General features: G+C 43.2%; 1 protein-coding gene across 3 annotated transcripts in view; it reads right to left on the bottom strand.

The window, feature by feature from the left end:
- Positions 1 to 21,027, bottom strand: part of LVRN (laeverin) — a 64,843-nt gene that overhangs the window by 26,805 nt on the left and 17,011 nt on the right. For all 3 annotated transcript variants that reach the window (XR_007127624.1, XM_047731041.1, XM_047731042.1), the window contains exons 2-6: positions 19,436 to 19,578; positions 17,195 to 17,334; positions 13,060 to 13,186; positions 3,780 to 3,934; positions 2,214 to 2,327 (exon numbers count right to left, since the gene is read on the bottom strand). Coding sequence is in view for 2 of the 3 variants with exons in the window: in XM_047731041.1 (XP_047586997.1) it covers positions 2,214 to 2,327; positions 3,780 to 3,934; positions 13,060 to 13,186; positions 17,195 to 17,334; positions 19,436 to 19,578 (679 nt within the window). In the remaining variant the exon portion in view is untranslated. The remainder of the gene's footprint in view (positions 1 to 2,213; positions 2,328 to 3,779; positions 3,935 to 13,059; positions 13,187 to 17,194; positions 17,335 to 19,435; positions 19,579 to 21,027) is intronic.

Genomic DNA, 21,027 nt, shown 5'->3' on the forward strand with positions numbered 1-21,027 from the left:
GCCACTGCCTTCGGCTCAGGTCATGATCTCAGGGTCCTGGGATCGAGTCCCGCGTCGGGCTCTCTGCTCAGCAGGGAGCCTGCTTCCTTCTCTCTCTGCCTGCCTCACTGCCTACTTGTGATCTCTGTCTGTCAAATAAATAAAATCTTAAAAAGAAAAAAAAGAGGTAACTGATGGCTGTTAATGATATATTCCATTCAATTGAGAAAACAAAGGGTGAATCTAATTGTTTCATGGGAATGGAACTGGTTTTTTTATTGAACCCAAGCAGAGTTATTTTGGGATACAACCAAATTCTTTTATAAACAATTAGATGACACGAACCATACATAAATTCTATCTTATAAAAGAGAGATACAAACAATTTTGTTGCTACAGAGTATATGGAAAGAACTTTTAAAGACAACTAATGCTTTCTCTATGTATATAAAATTTATGTAAATGAACTCCCCCACGCACCCCATTAACTCTTGGGGGACAAAAACACTCCTATGTGTGTCTTCTGCAGAGCACAGTTGGGTGAAGGCATGATTGTAGAGTCAGAGACATCTGGAACTGAACCTACAGAGTAGCCATGAGACCTTGAACAACTTACTTAAAGCTCCTACACCTGTTTCCTCAACTAGAAGACAGAGTGACAACTACACTCAGATGATTGTTTTGGGAATCGAGTAAGATGATGTACATACAAGACTCACACTACGTGGAACATAAGTCCTGAGTGCTCAGAGAACAGGAAACGCAGTATTACTGTTGTTACTCTGGTTATTACCTTCATCATCAGACAAGACCTGGACAAATGGGTTATAATCACAGTTCTGTCCCCATCATGCAGATGACTTGGGCAAGTCACCCAACCATCCAGGACTTCCGTCTCCTCATCCAAGGAATGACGCCCAACCCAGGGGAGAAAGAGGGGCTGGACTGCAGGGGGCATGGGCTATCTATGGGAACCCCGCAAAGCAGAGCGTGGGGGGCATGGAACCGGGGTATGAAGAGGCTGCGACCTGACTGCTTCCCACAAACTACAATTTCACCAACACATTAAAAAAAGAGGATTTTTCGAGAACGTTTCAGAGGGGCCAAGTTAGGTTTGCCAACAGTGAATTCTGCCAAATAATCAACAAAACCCAAGTATCGTGTATCTACCATCCCCATCCTTTCCTAAGAAGGGGAAATTTTATTGCCAATGGAATAGGAAAAACATTGTCTTAGAATCTCCTTCAAACTGGGTGGTATTACATTTTGCCTCTGATAAAGATCTAGCCAGTGGAGATCAATCAGTCTTTCAAGTATCAATATACTGAGCAAGAATGGGGAAAGAAAAAAAAAAAGAGGCCAAGAACCAAGCTTGGAAACACAGGTGGGACGAGGGACAGGCCAGGGAGCCACAGGCTGAACAGCCCTGAGCATCAGAAAGGTGGAGAGAGGCAGGGACAGAGTGAAAGCAAGGACCTTGAGCTTGTTATCAAGAAGTGAGGTACACATCAAAGGATGATGTTACACCTAAACATTTAAATTTTTTAAGTCAAATAAAACCAATTCTGTTTCATGATGCTATCCTGAAAAGCACTGGTTAATCTACATAAATGACCAGAAACAGAACTTACATTTGAAACCATCAGATTTGCACATTCATGAATTGATATTTTCATATTGCTATTTATTCAAAACAGCAAAACGGCATTGGGTATAACATATAAGATATCAGTTACCCAGCTGATCTATATTATAGAACATTTTATAATATATAAACTAGCATATTACTTATCATTAAAGTCATAGGCTACTGATTATAGTGGCTTTAGAATTGAGTCTAGGCAGGAATAAGGGAAAATGACCTAAAATCCAGTAGTAGGGAAAGATAATAGGCATACACCTTATAAGGTGATATAATAAAATATTAGGCACCCTTAAATTCTTGTTTTCAAAAATGACTTAATGATTTATGGAAATGTTCTTGATATAAAAGGAAGTACACAAGGCATTACAGGTTTCTGTGTAAAAAAGTAATATCTGCTTTTATGAATATTTAATGGGTAAAGGCCTGGAAAAGGAAAACATTAAAAAAAAGATAACACTGATCCCCTCTGGAATTACGGTAATTTAATATTCCTTCTATTTTTCTGTATTGTACACACATGAAACAACGAAATGTACTGGTTTCATAATTAGGAGAAACAATTATAAGTAAATGTAACAGACATACTTACTCTTGAGAATTTAGGATTGAAGTAGTTAATTACTCCAAATTCAAAGTAAGATGCAAAACCCTCTTTGAGCCAGACATCATTCCACCAGTTCATGGTAACCAAATTTCCAAACCACTTTTGGAGATGGGAGAAAAAAGAGCTTTCTTAAGTTTAATTTTAGGAATTCATTGTAATTGCATGTTTCAATACATATAAGGTCAAAGACATAATGAAACTGTAATCCCTCAATAACAGAAGTGGAAACAGGGCTCCAAAAAGCATGTTGTGGCTTTCACGTGAAGAGATGCCGGTCATGCATTTCTTTGAAAGAAGCATTTCACATCCAACAATTGAACGCAATTTTTGTTTTTGAACTGTCATGTTCAAAGATAAAGGTAAGCTGGAGTAGCAGGTCTGAAACTGTCCGCTTCCCCAAGAGTTATGTTAATTTAAATAAAGCAAAAGTCCAGAATGTTCACTTAATACCTACTGATTACAGCATCTTCGACTCTAGACTACATCAGTTATTTTGCTAGAAGCAGTTGTGTTATGTTAAGAACATGTTTTGATCTGTGTCATGTCCAAGGCACTCATGCGTTCTGCTATAATTATTTTCTATTTGGGCTTAACAAAGTGTCAAATGGATGATGAATGGAATCAGGGAAAAAAAAACCCCAATAATTTCTAACACCAACTAATTTGTGCCCTAGTATTTAATCAAATTCTTGTAATAGCTGTCACACGTTAATAGCTAGCAGCTGGTCTTCCAGAACTATGGGCCACTTGAGCAATCCTAAAAAATGGCATTGTGGGGCGGGGTGGGGGGGGGAGCACTGATGAAACTTATCAAAGTTTGTGTTTACGCAACACGGTATTATTCTCTCCCAGTAAGTCATTCTTTCCCAAAACTTCTTGTGGATCCACGTAACAAGAAGAGAACAATTTCCTAGTTTAGATCCCTTCTTTCTGAACAAACTTGTATTAATGGAGTCAAGGTCAAAAAGCAGATGTGAGAACCTCCATCAAACAAAACTAAAGTTCTAAAATCACATTATGGAAGCACAGATCTAATGAAATAAATCCTTGTTTACATCCCTTTTGGGTATGTGGCTTGAGGACTAATGACTGCTCATCTCACTGACACGTTAACCAATTCCCTGTATCCCTTGAATTCCTCTTCAAACAAAGCAAAAACAAAGTTCATAACAATCTACTGAGGAAAGGTGGGCATCTGTCAGTGACCTTTTTGAACATCCCTTATGTTAAGATGGAATGAAAACAATCATAGCTCTGGTTGGCGTACTTCCCCTGAAGAGGGTTCTGGGGAGTGGCTTACTTTTGGATGTAAATACTTGACCTCCAACGGGCCTGGAAGGTCTCATCGGTCTGATCCAACACCAACAGTTCAAGTTCACGCAAGATCTGATTACACAGAACCTGCCTTCACTGACCCACTTCTTGAATAGTTTTTTAAAATCTGGTGTACCATCGAGGTTTTGTTTAATTTTTTTGCTCTCCTGGGTAAAGCGGTTGGGGATTATCTTCATGGGGAATAAGTGAAGAAAGAAAGAACATTTTACCACATGCCTGATGTCCGATCTCGTGGGAGAGAATGAAGGAGATCACAGCCTTTTTGTCTGTTACTTGATCGTTTGGTTGCATCAACAATAATGACTCATCAAATATCAATAGTCCCCAATTTTCCATTGCGCTGTTGTCAAAAGTAGGCAAGGCAATTATATCTAAGTGGATTTAAATGGAGGGAAAAATGAAATCATCTCTTCCAAAAAAGTCTGAGATTCCCAGATATAATGATCTCCAAATGAAATCATAAAATTACTAAAAGAACATACAAGTGAATATTTATATTGTGAGGGGAGAGGAGACGAATACCAAAGACAGAAGCCAGAAGACAAATAGTTTAGATTGTCTGAAAATCGAATACTTTTGATAAAGGACCTGGAGAGAGAAATCTTAAAACGTCACCATAAAAAATAAGCTTTACAAAATTGGCAAACAATCAATCTGGAGAGACATTTCATTGCATAAGATAGTCAGATGGCAAATACACATGTGAAAAGATGTTCTGCATCCTGTGTCATTGGAAAATTGCAAATTAAAACAATGAGATACTAGTATACACCTATTTGGGTGGTTTAAATCCAAAGCACAGTACCGAAGGCTGGAAAAGATCTGGAGTGGCAGGAACTCTCTCATTGCTTGTGGGAAGGCAAAATGGTAACGGCCACACCAGAAGACAGTCTGCCAGTTTCTTATAAAATTTATAAATAAAGGCTGGCCCACATTCTAGCAACTGAGGTTATTTGTCCAAATGAGCTGGAAGCTTAAGTCCACACAAAAACTAGCACAAGAATGTTTATAGCAGGGGCACCTGGGTGGCTCGCTGGGTTAAGCCTCTCCCTTCAGCTCAGGTCATGATCTCGGGATCAAGCCCTGCATCGGGCTCTGCTCAGCGGGGAGCCTGCTTCCTCCCCTCCCCCCGCCCCGTCTATTTGTGATCTCTGTCTGTCAAATAAACACATTAAAAAAAAAAGAATGTTTATAGCAGCTTTATTTTTTTAAAGATTATATTTATTTGAGAGAGAGAGAATGAGAGAGAGAGAGAGCACACAAGCAGGAGGTAGGGGCAGAGAGAGAGCGAGCAGCAGACATGCCACTGAGCTGGGAACCAGACTTCACTGGGGTCCCGATCCCAGGACCCTGGGCCATACCCTCGCTGAAGGCAGACACTTAACTGTCTGAGCCACCCAGCCACCTATAGCAGGTTCATCTGTAATTGAAAAAAAAAAGGAAGGAAGATGTCTTTCAATAGGTGAATGGACATATAAATTACAGTATATCTTTACAACAGAGTGTTATTCAGCAATAAAGAAGCTATCCAACCATCCATCTGAAGTCCAAGAAGGAACTTTAAATGCAGGCTGCTACGTGAAAAGAAGCCAGTGGGGACAAACCACACGTGGTATAATTCCACTTATGTAACATGATGAAGAAGATAAAACCAGAGAGACAGTAAAAAGATTGGTGGTTATCAGGACTTTGGGAAGAATGGAGGCAATGAACACAGGGGATTTTTATGACTGTGTAACTACTCTGTAATTTTGGATACATGTCATTATACACTTGTGAAAACTGATAGAATGAAAAGCACCAAGAGTGAAACCCAACATGCACTCTGGGTTTTATTTGACAATATTGTTAATCAGTTGTAACAAACGTAACACTCTAATGCAAGATATTTACAGTAGGAGAAACTGTGGGCTGGGGGAGGGGAAGAGAGAGGTGGTAAATGAGAATTCCCTATACTGGGGTGCCTGGGTGGCTCAGGTGGTTAAGCGTCTGCCTTTGGCTCAGGTCATGGGACCCTGGGATCGAGGCCGGCATCGGGCTCTCTGCTCAGCGGGGAGCCTGCTTCCCTCTCTCTCTCTGCCTTCTTCTCTGCCTATTTGTGATCTCTCTCTGTCAAATGAATAAATAAAATCTTTAAAAAAAAAGAATTGCCTATATTTGCTGTGTCATTTTCCTTGAACCTACAAGTAGCTCTAAAAAATAGTCTAGTTAATTTTTTTTTAAATTTTATTTATTTGAGAGATAGTTTGAAAGAGCGTGAGCAAGGGGAGGGGCAGAGAGAGAAGCAGTCTCCCCACTGAGCTGACAGGGAGCCCCAACAATGCAGGGCTGGATCCTGGGATCCCAGGATCATGACCTGAGCCAAAGGTACACACTTAACCAACTGACTGAGCCACCTAGGTACCCCAGAAGTAGTCTAGTTAAAATGAAATATTTAAGTTTACCAAAAGACATCATAAACAAATTTGAAAGGCAAATCACAAGATGGTAAAAATATCTGAAGTATTAGGGCCAATTTAATGTTAAAACCTGTTTAACTATTAGGGCCTGCTTAGCCAGAGCGACTCCATATTGCCTAGGTAGCCATATTGCTGTTTACATCCATGGACTTCATTCCGGGAATAAATGCCCCAGTAGTTCCTGGTACCGGTTCCAGGTATCGATTCCTGGAGTAAACGCCCTAACAATAAAAGCCATGTGCCTTGAGGTCTACTGTTATGCTCTATAAAACCAGCCTGTGAGATCAGGACGGGGTCGCTCTCTTCGGAGGTGGCCCTGGCCGGTCAGTCTGACTTCTAATGCTTGGCATAGAATAAAGCTTTGCATAACTTTCACTTTGTCTCAGTCTCATTTCTTTGATAACAGACCCCAACAGAAGCATATATCACAAGTAACTAGATAACTTTTCTCATATCTAAAAAACTCTAACACGTCAAAGTAAGAAAAACAAAAATGTGAACAATTCACTAAAGAAATAATTCAAGTAGCCAAAAATCTTATTTACAATGTTTTGCTTCATTATCAGAAACACAAATTAAAGCAATGATATAACTTAATCTTTCAAATGGGTAAGAGGATTAAAAATTAGTACTGCTAATATTAGTCTTAATAATGAGGCACAGGAAAATTGGCATATCGCCTGTTGGTTACAGTGTGATTGCTACAATCTTTCTGGAGTGAGCAGAAAAACCCTTCATAATTTTTAAAAACGTTCCTACCTTTGACTAACTCACTCAACTTTGGGGATTTATACTAAGACAAATAGCATGGACATTTGTAAACATTCTCTGTGCTTTTCTTTAGCGTTCTTAAAGTGGCCAAAAAATGGGGGAGGGTATGCAATTAGTCCAAACATTTAACCAGAGGATTTAATTAAATAAATAATTTTGCCCAATTGATATGTAGGCATTCTATGTTTTAAAAATGACAGTATAGGGGGACCTGGGTGGCTCAGTCAGTTGAGTGTCTAGACTCCTGGTTTTAGCTCAGGTCATATTCTTGGGGTCCTACCGTTGAGCCCCATGTCAGGCTCCCTGCTCAGTGTGGAGTCTGCTTGGGATTCTCCCTCTACCTCATCCCCTCCCCTTGCTTACAAACCACACACACACACTCTCTCTCTCTCTCTTTCTCTCAGAATAAATGAATACATCTGTTAAAAATATAAAAAATAAATAAAATGACAATACAAAATAACAGTTATCTGGATCATGTTGCCACATACAGTTACCTTTTAAAACAAAACAAAACAAAACAAAAGGCCATTAAAGAACAGTCTCGATACTATGGTTCCATTTTTGTTAAAAACAAAGACGCAAATACAGAGATTGAGATCTCCACAGACAGTGGGAAAACAGACACCAAAACATCAGCTGCCTTATCGCTGAGTGGTAGCCTTATCTCTGAGCCTGTAACCCATTATTTTTTTTTTAAGATTTTATTTATTTGACAGAGAGAGAGCACAAGCAGGCAAAGAGGCAGGCAGAGGCAGAGAGAGAAGCAGGCTCCCCACTGAGCAAGGAGCCCGATGCGGGGCTCGATCCCAGGACCCTGAGATCGTGACCCGAGCCGAAGGCAGCAGCTTAACCCACTGAGCCACCCAGGCGCCCCCCTGTAACCCATTATTAAGACTAATATTAGCAGTAGTAATTTTTAATCCTTTTACCCATTTGAAAGATTAAGTTATATCATTGCTTTAATTTGTGTTTCTGATAATGAAGCAGAACATTTTAAATAAGATTTTTGGCTACTTGAATTATTTCTTTAGTGAATTGTTCACATTTTTGTTTTTCTTATTTTGATGTGTTAATTTTTTTAGATATGAGAAAAGTTATCTAGTTGCTTGTGATATATACTTCAGATATTTTTTTTTAAGATTTTATTTATTTATTTGAGAGAGAATGAGTGAGAGAGAGCATGAGAGAGGAGAAGGTCAGAGAGAGAAGCAGACTCCCCAAGGAGCTGGGAGCCCGATGCGGGACTTGATCCTGGAAGTCCGGGATCATGACCTGAGCCGAAGGCAGCTGCTCAACCAACTGAGCCACCCAGGCGCCCACATGCTTCAGATATTTTTACCAGCTTGTGATTTGCCTTTCAAATTTGCTTATGGTGTCTTTTGGTAAACTTAAATATTTCGGGATATTTTTATTCTTTTTTGTGCGTTTTTCGATTTTTCCAAATTTTCTATGGTGTGATCATTTACTAGTTTTAAAATTAGAAGAATAGAGGCACCTGGGTGGTTCAGTTGGTTAAGCGTCCATTTCTTGATTTTGGCTCAGGTTGTGATCTCAGGGTTATGAGATCGATCCCAGCAATGAGCTGGGTATGGAGCCTGCTTCAGATTCTCTCTCTCCCTCTCCCTTTGCCCCTCCCCCACCCAAAATAAACCTAGAAGAACAAGAAAACATTTTAACTTGTTTTGCTAGTAGAAGAAATTCCATTTTCATAGTGTGCACTAGGTTTGCCTCATGAATGCTCTGTGCTGTGTTCGATATATTACGTTTATTTATACATGGTTGAAGTTGGTGTGTGCAATAAAAGGTATCCAAGCCATTACCTAGCCTCCTCTAGTTCATGCTCTATTATCTTTGGGTGTACTTAATTGCTAAGCCTAGGTTAGCACTCTTCTACCTCCCTTTTCCTTCAAATGCAGCCATCCCCCTACTCCATGAACCCACCCACTTTCCTTGCAAACAAACACCGCTGGGCTCCACTCAAGCCAATCCTTTTTGCTCTCTATTACAGCCAAGCCATTCTCTGCTTGAGCTGTTTGGTACCCACAGGCAACCTCCGTTTAATCTATGAATGCCCCCAACCTTGCAGTCCAATCTTAACCAACTCTAAAAAAAATATTCCTTATTAAATCCTGATAACGATTTACAAAAAAAAAAAAAGTGGGGGGTTTACCTTCGATGCACAATTCTGGGAGTAAGCAAATTCTTGTTTCTTGATCAACTAGCAATGCTGGCTCACAGAGGGCCCTATTTTATTTTATTTTAATGATTACCTCATTATTTTAAAATAATGACACAGGGGCACCTGGGTGGCACAGTCAGTTAAGAGTCTGCCTTTGGCTCGGGTCATGATCTCAGAGTCCTGGGATTGAGCCCCGCACTGGGCTCCCTGCTCGTGGGGAACCTGCTTCTCCCTCTCCTTCCCTGTTTATGCTGTCTCTCACTATCTCTTTCTCTAATAAATAAAATCTCAAATATAAAATAAAATAAAGTAAAATAATGATATAAATACTCATGAATCTGCCTCTCTCCCTTTAGAGTAAGGGCTGGCTAACCCTTCTTTAAAGAGCCAGATAGGAAATATTTCCAGCTTTGTGGGTTATATGTTTTCTGTCACATCTTTAACTCGAGCATTGCAGAGCAAAAACATCTGTAGACACTATGTAGGCAAATAAGCATGCTGTGTTCCAATAAAACTTTATTTATGGACCTTGAGATTTGAATTTCATATAGTTTCCATGTGTCACAAAATATTCTCCTTTTGATTTTTTTTTTTTTTTTTTTTGCCATTTAAGAAACATGAACACTGCTCTGAGTTCGTGGGCCATCCAGAAAAGGGCAGTGGGCCAGATCTGATCACTCGTCAGCCCCTAATTGAGAATTCTGCCAATAACTCATACTGTGACTCCCAGACCAGCGGCATCAGCACCACCTGGGAACTTAGTAGTGATGAGAATTCTGAGACCAACCACAGATCTCCTGAAACAGAAATTCTTGGGCCAGCATCTGTGTTTTAACAAGTCTTCTGGATGATTCCAAAGCTGCTGAACTTTGAGAAGAGCAGACTTACATCTCTCTTTGAGCTCCTTTTCAACTCGCGCTATAGTGTCTTCTTCCACCAGCTAAGTCACTATCCTCAAGGTTGGGGGGCTTTGTTTTTAAACCTTAGGAAAAAAATGTTTCATTTTCATTGTTATAGAGGTTTTTGTTGTTGTTGTTGTGTGAATGAAACATAATTTATCTACCCATTCTCCTAACGATAACCATTTTGGTGGCTTTCTGTCTGGGGCTATATTATAAAAAGTATAGCTATGAATATTCTTGTACATGTCTTCTGGTACATGTGCTCAAATTCTTCTTGGAGATAAACTTAGACACGGAATTACTGAGATTTAAGGTATTCTAACGATCAACATTGCAAGATAATAAATACATTTCAAAGTTGTGACAATTGATACTCCTTTCAACAAGACCATTTTTCTACCATTCGACATTTGTTAGATGCCTTTTTAACAAGTGAGTAGGCATAAAATGGTGCCTCACCGTGGCCTTGGGCATTCATTTCTTAGATTACTAATGAGGTTAAATAACCTGCATAAGTTTATTAGCCACACGTGTTCCTTCTTTCATAAAACATCAATTTGTGTATCTTTTCCTTATTTTTTCTTCTGTATTTTTTTATTTATTTGCAGGGGTTCTTTATATATTTAGGCTACTCCCATTACTACTTCTTAATCTTCTTTCTCTTAAGACTTTTATTTAGCCAGCCTATTGTCTCGTGCTTGGTGATTCGTGGCTTTTGCTTCTACATCCTGAAGCTACCACCCTCAACTCAGCTACTCAGAGTCCCAGTCACCTGCTTCTCTTGTATTAAAAAAGCACCAAGATGGGTTCCCTGGGTGGCTCAGTCGGTCAAGCACTGGACTCTTGATTTTTGGCTCATGTCATCATCTCAGTGACCTGAGGTCAAGCCCTGCCTGTCTCTTTCCCTCTGCCTCTCCCCCTGGCTCCCATGGATACACACACTGTCTCTCCCTCTCTCTCTCTCTCTCTCAAATAAATAAATAAATCTTTAAAAAAACTAAAATAAAAGTCTGCAAATCTTAAAAGCCCATACTTATTATTTTTTTAAAAAGTATTTATTCATTTGAGAGAGAACAAGAGAGAGAGCCCGAGCAAGGCAGCAGTAGGCAGAAGGAGAAGCAGACTCCCCCACTGTTCTGTATTTTTTTAAATGGCTCGACCAAGAGTTAAAATAACTAGAAAACATTCATTTATGTTTCTCTTAAAGATCCAGTAATAGAAAATCTCCTTATTTTAATCACCTGTCATTTTGACGGTTGTGATCGAGGGCCACCCATGTGTCACATTGGTTGAGAGGCTATGAAGGATATCGAAATGTGCCAACTATAACCCTGATTTCCAGAAGCTGATAATCTAGTCAGAATTTACATGGAATTACTGAACAAATTGCACATATTTATTCCCTTCACACACACACACACACACACACATAAAGTTTACTGTTTACTATTCTGAAAGAAGCATTATCCATAGACTCTGAGGGTACCAAAAAAAAAAAAAAAAAGTCAGATCCCAAGCCCAGGTTACTCTTGATCTAATGGAAAGCAGGAGAGGCTGGGGGTGGGGGTGGGAGTGACAATTAGGATCCAGTTAAGTCAAGAGCTTGAATAGAGAAGTGCACAGGATTCTGTGGAAGCATGAGGAAAAGGGAGTCAGGGAAAGCTGCCTGGAGGAGGGGGTGCTGAGTGGAGAAATACACGAATTAACCAGTTGGGGAGACATCATCTCTGGATGTTCAAAGTGCCCATGTAAGAGAGCCTGGGAGAGAGGAGAAGAGGAAGGTGGAGGAGGGGATGGGGCAGGGGGTGTGGTGTGGGGCAGGGGGGAGGTGGGCAAAGCCTCCTTCCAACTCTGAAGAATTGCTGAAAGCCCTGAGAGTGTGGCAAGAGATCCATGTTGTAAAGACAGAGCAGACTCTGGACTTGATCTTCAGGGCAATGGGAAGCCAGGGAGAGGTTTTAATGAGGACAGTGATATGGTCATTGGATTTCATTAGGGAAAGATCCCCTGGGCCTCAGGGTGGGAGATGGAATTGAGGGGGCAAGAGGGAAGGGAGCATAATCCAGTTAGGGCTGCTGGGGGTGAAGATGGTGGTGGTACAAACTAGGGAGCGCTGGGGGACACAGGGAGGTGGGGATGGAGGTAAATGGAGGGGGCTAGTTGGATGGAGGGGATGCTTTATGGAACGGGGTGTGGAACTTTTCTTGCCTAGACAAGGGTCATCTTGAGATCCTCCGGCCTCAGAAGCCTCCAAGGCTAGGCTTCTGATGCCCCCAACTCCTAAAAGGACAGATTTCACTTCTGGGATCCCTTGGGCCAAGCCGGCCTCATGCCCCATTCCTGAGCCAGCAATGCCCTCAGCTCGCTGGACCAAGTTCAGGAGGCTGGAGTTCCCAGATAGGGACTTACTACCTTCTTCCATCATCTGCCTGTGTAGATAGAGCACACGTTTCCCAAGACTTCACATAATATGTCAGAGGAATAAAATACATTTGCATAATATACTCTCACCGTAGACAGAGAAAACACTGGGCGACTTTCTAAGCTGAGTGATTCACACAATTTGAAGGACACACACTGCCGATCTATAACCAATAAAACGTTTACGTGCTTCCTCTAGGATCCTAGTGTTCACACGTGATTCCAATTTTACACAACAAATCTTGACAGGACCTCACGTCCTCACCCCATGACTCACAGCTAAAGAGTAGGAGTAAAAACAAACAGAACCCAAACAAACCCCACCCCGCAGAAAACCACCACCACCCCAAAACCCTCATTCATGGGAATGGGAGGAACCCACAAAGGACCGCTAAAAGGATCCAGAATATCACCTCACTCCCATGCACGGGAAGAGAGAAAGGACAGAATGCAAGAGAGAAAGCCGGGGCTGGAGGCTGGGAGGCTGGCAGTGAGTACCCAGGAGGAATCTAAATTCTGAGAACACAAAGGAATCTAAATCCAGAAGACTGGGCACACAGCATTGTACAGAGAAACAGCAGACAGGCCCCTCTGTGTTCAGGAAGGTGTAGGACACGAGGCTGGGAGGCAGGCAGGGCTGCCCCCAAAAGAGCAGTTAAATGGAGACAGTGGGCCCTCAAAGGCTCCTCTGTGTACCTTTGACCTTAACCTAGGGCCCCCGTAATAGGAAACCCATTGCAACAGAAAGGAAGACAGCTCACCTGTTTTGGGAAGAGGGTAACTAATATTAAATAAATCTTCCAGAAAAGAGAAGATGGGACCTGTGATGTTCAGAGCAAAGTCTGCATTTCCGTTCTTGATGGAGTCTTTCGGGGCCCAGATGCGTATCTAAATCAGAACAATTAAGTGGCGATTAGGAAAAGCAGTCCTGACTTTGGCAATGGGTCGGGGGGCTGCCTGCACCAGTTCCCTGATGCTCTAGAGTCAAAGCCTTACTTTTCGAGAAGAAGCTATGGAACAGAAAATTGGCAGGTCACCCCTGAGCAGCACGGGGGGTTAGAGGAGTGCCGACCCTATGCAGTCAAAAACCCACAGATCACTCTTGGGTCTCCAAAAACTTAACTGCTAATAGGACTGCTGTTGACTGAAAGCCTTACTGACCACGGGAACAGTCACTTAATACACATTTCGTCTATTACACACTGCTTCTTACAAGAAAGCTAGAGAAAAGACATTATTAAGGAAATCGTAAGGAAGAGAAAATACATTTACAAGGCTGAACTATACACAAAATCTGTGTATAAGTGGTCCTGCTGGGTTCAAATCTGTGTTATTCCAGGGTCAACCAGAAACGTGTACATGTAGCCCTGGAGAAGATCCAGAAGGTTGTTGGCTACGATGTGAGCAGTGATTCTCCAGAAGGGGTCATTTCAATGTTTTCCAGTAACACGTCTAACTTTGAGAATTCTGAAGTAATCCTTGCACCCGTATCTACCCCGACAGGAAGTGTAGACTCTGTCTTTGAATAAAAGGGCATCTCAGACCCTTGCCTCCCCTTTTTAGGACCTATTTCCAGTGTTGCCAAACAGAATCGTGCAGTTAGCAGGGGTTATACAGTGTGGCACAGATTGTAGGCGTCCTCATCACGCAAATTTAAAATGGCTTCTTCATGCTTGTTAACGCTAAGGTCGTGAAGAGGGCGAGCTTGTCTTCAAAGTTTTAAATAAAGTTATAATTCCCTTCATTCAAAGAAGTTCACCAGGAGTTTTATGATTTTAGAGCTGTGGAGTAACTGAATTACAGTCTCTGTTTATGATATTTCCTCTTTAGTAGGTAAAGAGACATCCCTGCCTTGGTTTGTTAGTTTAATGTGACCGAGCTATTGTTGGGGCCTTTGGGAACTGATTTTGCAACTCTGGTGGCTCCTTTGTTTCTGTTTTATTATTTGTATTCATTATTATTATTATTTATAAAATATTGTATTTATTTGAGAGAGCAAGCACAAGCAGGGAGAAAGGCAGAGGAAGAGGGAGAAGCGGGCTCCCTGTTGAGCAGGGAGCCTGATGCAGGACTGCATCATAGGACCCTGAGATCATGATCTGAGCCAAAGGCAGACGCTTAACGACTGAGCCACCCAGGCGCCCCTCGTTATTATTTTAATATGAAATCATTGTCTATGCCACGACAATAGCATCGGAGCACTTTTTGATGGGGTTGCTAGCGTTAATGCCAGGAAACATGCACGAAACTCAAAAAACCCTGGAATGAAAGTTAGAAATGAGGGGGCACCTGGGTGGCTCAGTGGGTTAAGCCTTCGCCTTCAGCTCAGGTCATGATCCCAGGGTTCTGGGATCGAGCCCCACATCAGGCTCTCTGCTTGGCGGGGAGCCTGCTTCTCCCTCCCCCCACCCGCCTACCTCTCTGCCTACTTGTGACCTCTGTCAAATAAATAAATAAAATCTTTAAAAAAAAAAAAAGTTAGAAATGAGGGAATTGAGGTAATCGTCCTGCCATGAATACCGTCAATTTGAGAAGGAGTTCTCTGCTGAACACCAGAGCAAAGGCGAGGAAAATGAAAAGCAGGACAGCAATATTTGCAGAATGCTGAGCTCCAAGAATGCATTCACCTTCCTCTGCTTGTATTTCTGCTGGGAAATTTGTCTTGAATTATGTGAATTTGGAATTACGTGAGGTCTTCAGGAATGTTCCCCTCTCACAGAATGTAACCACCTGCTTCTGGGGCCTCTGACCTCATGCTTTTTGGCCTCCTCTACACTGCAGAGGCCTCCTTCTCCTGGGAAGGAGGCCCCAGGATTCAGCCCTGCCCCTACACTGCGCTTACCCCACCCCCACCTCTAGTTCCAGGCAAGGGAAAGATGGCGGCACCCAAGCCCACACCCAAGCTCAGTGGAAAGAACATACCTTCCCCCTGCATTCAAGGTGGATGCATTTTCACTGCAACATTTGGGGAAATAACTGAACCTCTGTAGGATCGACTTTCAGTTTCCAAAGCTCCTCCCCTAAACGACCATCTTATAAGCTAAAGGGGAGGCTGACAATGGAGACTTCAACCTGCATGGGGGCAGGGCTAACACCAAACAGTGAGGAACACTTGGGAGATACAGCTGGAAAGTTCCTTCAAAATCACACCTCACTGCCCCTCAGTGTGATCTTGGGGTCCTCCCTGCACCCAGCAGACCTCAACACCTAAGAGAGTTTGAAAATTTTTACACGTGCCTGTGTGCGCTAAGGTCTGCTCAAAGGATGTTATTTCCAACCTTAGGTCCGTGTTTCCTCGTGTCAAGGATGAACCGCCTTTTCAATCTCACTAAATGTTTATCTATTCCTTGACAAGCAATTGTTTGTATCATCCGGACCCTCTTCCAAGAGAACATTCTGGTTCCCCTGTAGGATAGACGGCGGACTCCTTCCCTTTGTAGAGAGCTGAGCCTGCGCCAAATGCAGCATTCCACTGATAACTTCATCCCAAGTTTCAATGTTCTGGCGAAGAACATGCTTCTCTTAGGCCCGTTCCATTTCCTCTTTGCTTCAGTGACAGCTGGTTTTCTTTTCAGGGCTATCTTTCACCAAGAAATGGACTGGCCCCCTTTTCTCAGACTTTCTGTGGAAGGGCGGCCCCGAGAGCCACAAGCCACTTGAGCTGTAGGAGCTGACACACCCCCTTGGGTCACTCCGTCCTGCCAGGTCCGAAGCACGTGTCTAACATCATGCCTGAGGAGATCTGTCAGGAGGGGTCTTGAATGTTTCATGTGGTCTGTGTTCCATCTGTGAATCTCAAGGACCCACCAGTGTCCCTTTGGGAAGAGAGAAATCAGGCTGCAGCCAAGAGCTGAGGAGAAGCTGCGGTTTGCCTGGAAGACGGTACAGTTCATTCAGCCTTCGGAGGAGTAACTGGGAGTGATTCTCCCCCTGGCCAGAGGCTTGTCCACTCCACAATACAAGTCCACGGTACAAGCCTGGAAAATGCTGGGCCCGGGACAGAGTCTCTGCCCACTCTGGGGGCTTGATTGTCCTCAGCTCTGGGAGGTGGACGCCAGGAGGAAGAGCACAGCTTGCGGAATCGGCCTTACTTCCCTCACTGCTCCAGGGTGAGCCGTGAGCCAGCAGGTGAAGGACTGCTGCAGGTACCCAGATTATTTGCCCCAAGGGTGACTACAGAGGGAAGGCATAACTGGGCGGAAACAAGGTGTTGGTACAGGGCACCTCCTTCACCTAGCTCCGGGGAAGTGCCGGGTGCCCCTGAGTTGAGCCAGCCCACAGCCCTGATTCATCACCTGCAGGCACTGTTTCCCCCACGGTAGTTGTTCCTGGCTGGGACCTGGAGCTGTTGGGGGTGCTGGACACACTGTCACCCCCCTTCGAGGCTGTAGTCACCTCATGTACTAAACGGCTGGCATACCTGAGCTTCGAGGTGCTGGTGTGGGAGAATCGTGGCGTCCCATCTGTAAAGTTTCCTTTCCTTTTCCTTTTCCTTGCCTTTGCCCTTGTCCTTGCCCTCCCTTCCCTTCCTTTAGTTCTTTTGTTCTTCTTTTCTTGATGTTATTTATTTACTTATTTGGGAGAGAGGGAGCAAGCATGATCAGAAACAGGGGCAGAGGGAGAAGCAGACTCCCCCCCAGAACATGGAGCCCAATGTGGGACTCAATCCCAAGACTCTGAGATCATGACCTGAGCTGAAGGCAGATGCTTAACTGACTGAGCCCCTCAGAGGCTCCCCAAACTAAGAGTTTCAACAGAGCTTGGAAACAGTCAAAGGGGCCACCAGGAGGTGACGATGGGAGATGGAGGTGTAACCCTCACGGATGCAGGAGGAACGGCCCAACCATCCACAGCCAGAACAGAGGCACCCTTACCTGGACGGTCTTCCTCACTCACCTCCTTGCCCCTTTCGGTTCTGTCCACATAGGCATAGTCACATATGGCCAAGGCCACTAAGTAAGTCGGCATGTGGGGCGTCGTGGAAAAGGTAGTGACGGTCCACGCGCTTCCGTTCCTGTCTCTCCTCACAGACTGACCTACGGAAACCAATTTCAGCCCAGATCACTGCAAACCAAAGCACTAACAGCCACCTTTGTAACGATGTGTCCGGGCATGTGTCACCCAGCGACTTCCTCCCAGCCAGTCCCGAGAGTCTGAGCCGTTTGGCTTTCTCCACCCCGAACTCATCAAAACCATATGAAGTGAAACAAGTCAGAGAAAGACGAACACCATATGATTTCACTGATGTGCGAAATTTTAAAAGCAAAACACACGAGCCAACCAACCAACAAACAAAAAAACTGGAAACAGGCTCATAAATACAGAGAATAAAATGGCGGTTGCCAGTGGGACGGGGTTTGGGGAAGTGGGCAAAAGGGGTGAAGGTGGGGGTGCCTGGGTGGCTCAGTGGGTTAAAGCCCCCACCTTCAGCTCGGGTCATGATCTCAGGGTCCTGGGATTGAGCCCCGCATGGGGCTCTCTGCTCAGCAGGGAGCCTGCTTCTTCTTCTCTCTCTGCCTGCTTCTCTGCCTACTTGTGATCTCTGTCTGTCAAGTGAATGAATAAAATCTTTAAAAAAAAAAAAAAGGGGAGGGGGCGAAGGTGATCCACAGCTATAGACTTCCAGTGATAAAATCAATGCCACAGAGGGGCGCCTGGGTGGCTTGGTAGGTTAAGCATCTGAATCTTGGTTTTGGCTCAGGTCATGACCTCAGGGTTGTGAGATCAAACCCTGCCTTGAGCTCCGTGCTCAGCGTGGAGCCTGCTTGAGATTCTCCGTCTCCCTCTGCCTCTCCCCCTGCTAGCAAGCTCTCTCTTAAAATAAATAATTAAAAAAATATATATCAGTGCCATGGTGATAGAATGTACAGCGTAGAGAAGAATGTCATCAAGAATCCTAACTTTGTATGGTGACAGAGGGTAACTACACTTATCATGGGGAACAGTTCTTAATGTCACATAATCGCTAAATCTCTATGACGTACCTCTGAAACTCATGTAATTGCTTATGTCCGTGATACTTCAATTAAAAACAAATGAAGAAACAGCATTAGGAAGTCTAAGGACAGCATCTTTCCTCTGAATCAGTATCTTGAACAATATTGATGGAGTGCTAAATCCACAGGCACTAGGAGGCAACTAAGAGACAACACACCTCTTCTCTTTTCCATCACTTCTGTTTCCTAGACCGGTCCAGCTCTCAGAACACTTCATCTAGAGCCTCCCAGGCCCACAGAAGGTCAAGGAAGGGCAATCTGACCAATATCAGGTTTCAGCAAAGTCTTCCGTGGAGGCAGGCTTGGTCTTTAAAGCCAGGGACCGGATATCTGGTGTGAATGGGGCTGACATACAGTCACAGGGAGTGGTGGGGACCACAGTGGTGGGGACTGGGGGGCCATCCGCAGCAGACAGACTCTCATGAGCTCTAACTATTGCTGTCACGAAGGACCTGCATGCCTGGGGTCCTTAGATCTTCTAAGTTTACAAGGAAGTAAAAGATCTTGATTTTTATGAGAAATCTCTGGATTTTTCGAAGTTCAATCCGAAGGGGGGAAAAATCATGTGAGCCAAATGAAACACATCTGTGCACCAGATTCAGACCAAGTCTGGCCTGTTATCACTGATGATCAATATGGAAGGCCAAATTTGCAGGCAGACGGGCCTCCAAGGAATAAGAACAATGTGGTGTCCCCAGTTTGCAATGCAGAAAGAATAGGGGTTTACCATCATTGAGATGCTGGTACTGATACAGACCCCAAGTGCCCGCTTTCCCTAATTATAATACTTTGCCAATGCATGGTCTAGAAAAGCTGTTGATAAAGGTATTACAGAGGTTCCTGGGTGGTTCAGTGGGTTAAAGCCTCTGCCTTCAGCTCAGGTCATGATCTCAGGGTCCTGGGATCGAGCCCTGCATCGGGCTCTCTGCTCAGCAGGGAGCCTGCTTCCTCCTCTTTCTCTGCCTGCCTCTCTGCCTACTTGTGATCTCTCTCTCTGTCAAATAAATAAATAAAATCTTTTTTAAAAAAAGGTATTACAGAGTTAAATATATATACGTACACAAATATATGCCTGTATGCATACACATACATATGTATCATTAATATACACGTATACATGAGGACAGGAAATATTACTTACCCAGCTTTGGCATGTTGGAAAGGGCCACATAGCTCGGATCATGAATAATTGTAACATTAAAAGTTGCCTTTAGAGCTGGCTCATCAAAACAAGGAAACACACTCCTGGCAAACGTGGGTTCCATCTGAGATGCCAAAAGGGCCCTGTAATACATTTTTGGGAAAAATCTATTTATTTTTGTTTCAAATTAGGGGAAACAAAAAAAAATATGGAGGGATGACAGCTTATAATTATATTCAGGAAGGAGCTAGAATGTTTCCCTTCATCTTCCTCGCTGCCCTTCCAGTTAAAACACACACATTTTCGTTCTCACCACACCTTGGAATTCTTGTAAGACCTAAAATACAAAGGACCTATTTAATTTTTGACCACAAAATACTATTTACTCCATTACGTCATATGCCTTTAAAACCCTGTGCAAACAAAATAGGAACAAATATAGCAAATACGCAATGACAGGCTTTTGAGAACCAAGTTATTTTTTAAATGAGGATGACTTTTTGGGGAATGGACTATTGCTCTCATCTTCCACTGCAGTACAAGCAAAGTCTGCTGCAGAATGTCTACATCTTTATCTTTTTCTCACATGGTCCCTCTTCTTCCTGGTTGAAAATTTAGAAAAGGTTTTATTCTGCACCCACTGGGGTAAGTGATCTAAGTCCATGCCAAATGAAAGAAAAATAACTTTCATTTACATTTGGGTGGATTTATCAAATCCCTACTGCTCCTTCCCCCAACTCCATGGAAAAATACAAAAAGTGACATCCCACAGCACACTGATGATTTACTAGGAAAAGTTTAGGGACAAGAGTGCCCTGGGCTAATGAAGAGATCTGTAGGTTCAGCCTCTGTAACACGGCCTGAATCTAAGAGACGGGTCCTTGCTACCAACTTTCTTCTCAAAATAAACCCACAGTTTCATTAAGACTTGGCCACCTGGGGGGGCGCCTGGGTGGCTCAGTGGGTTAAGCCGCTGCCTTCGGCTCAGGTCATGATCTCAGAGTCCTGGGATCGAGCCCCGCATCGGGCTCTCTGCTCAGCGGGGAGCCTGCTTCCTCCTCTCTCTCTGCCTGCCTCTCTGCCTGCTTGTGATCTCTGTCAAATAAATAAATAAAATCTTAAAAAAAAAAAAAAAAGACTTGGCCACCTGGGGCCCTGATTTGGAATGACAACTATGGATGCTAATTCTTTTTTTTTTTTCCTAAGGTCCTGGGGCATGGTGTCCTAGATGCATTTACCCTTGTTTCAGGCCCAGCTCTTAGATAAATAACAGGGGAATTCAACAGGTATGGAGGAATATGGGCCCCCCACTATCACACCCATCTCCACTCACGGCAAGGCACCCCACTCACATGAAAATTCACATGCAACAGTCATGCCTCTCCAGGAAGCCAGCTTGATGTGTTCATAACCTCACTGTGACAAAACAGTAATTTTCTTTTTTTTTTTTTGAAGATGTAATTAATTTTATTTTTCTTTCACATGTTTTTTTATTAACATATAATGTATTATTAGCCCCAGGGGTACAGGTCTGTGAATCACTGGGTTTACACACTTCACAGCACTCACCATAGCACATACCTTCCCCAATT

The sequence above is a fragment of the Lutra lutra genome, chromosome 5 (genome assembly GCF_902655055.1).
Source record: "Lutra lutra chromosome 5, mLutLut1.2, whole genome shotgun sequence".
Taxonomy (NCBI): Eukaryota; Metazoa; Chordata; class Mammalia; order Carnivora; family Mustelidae; genus Lutra; species Lutra lutra.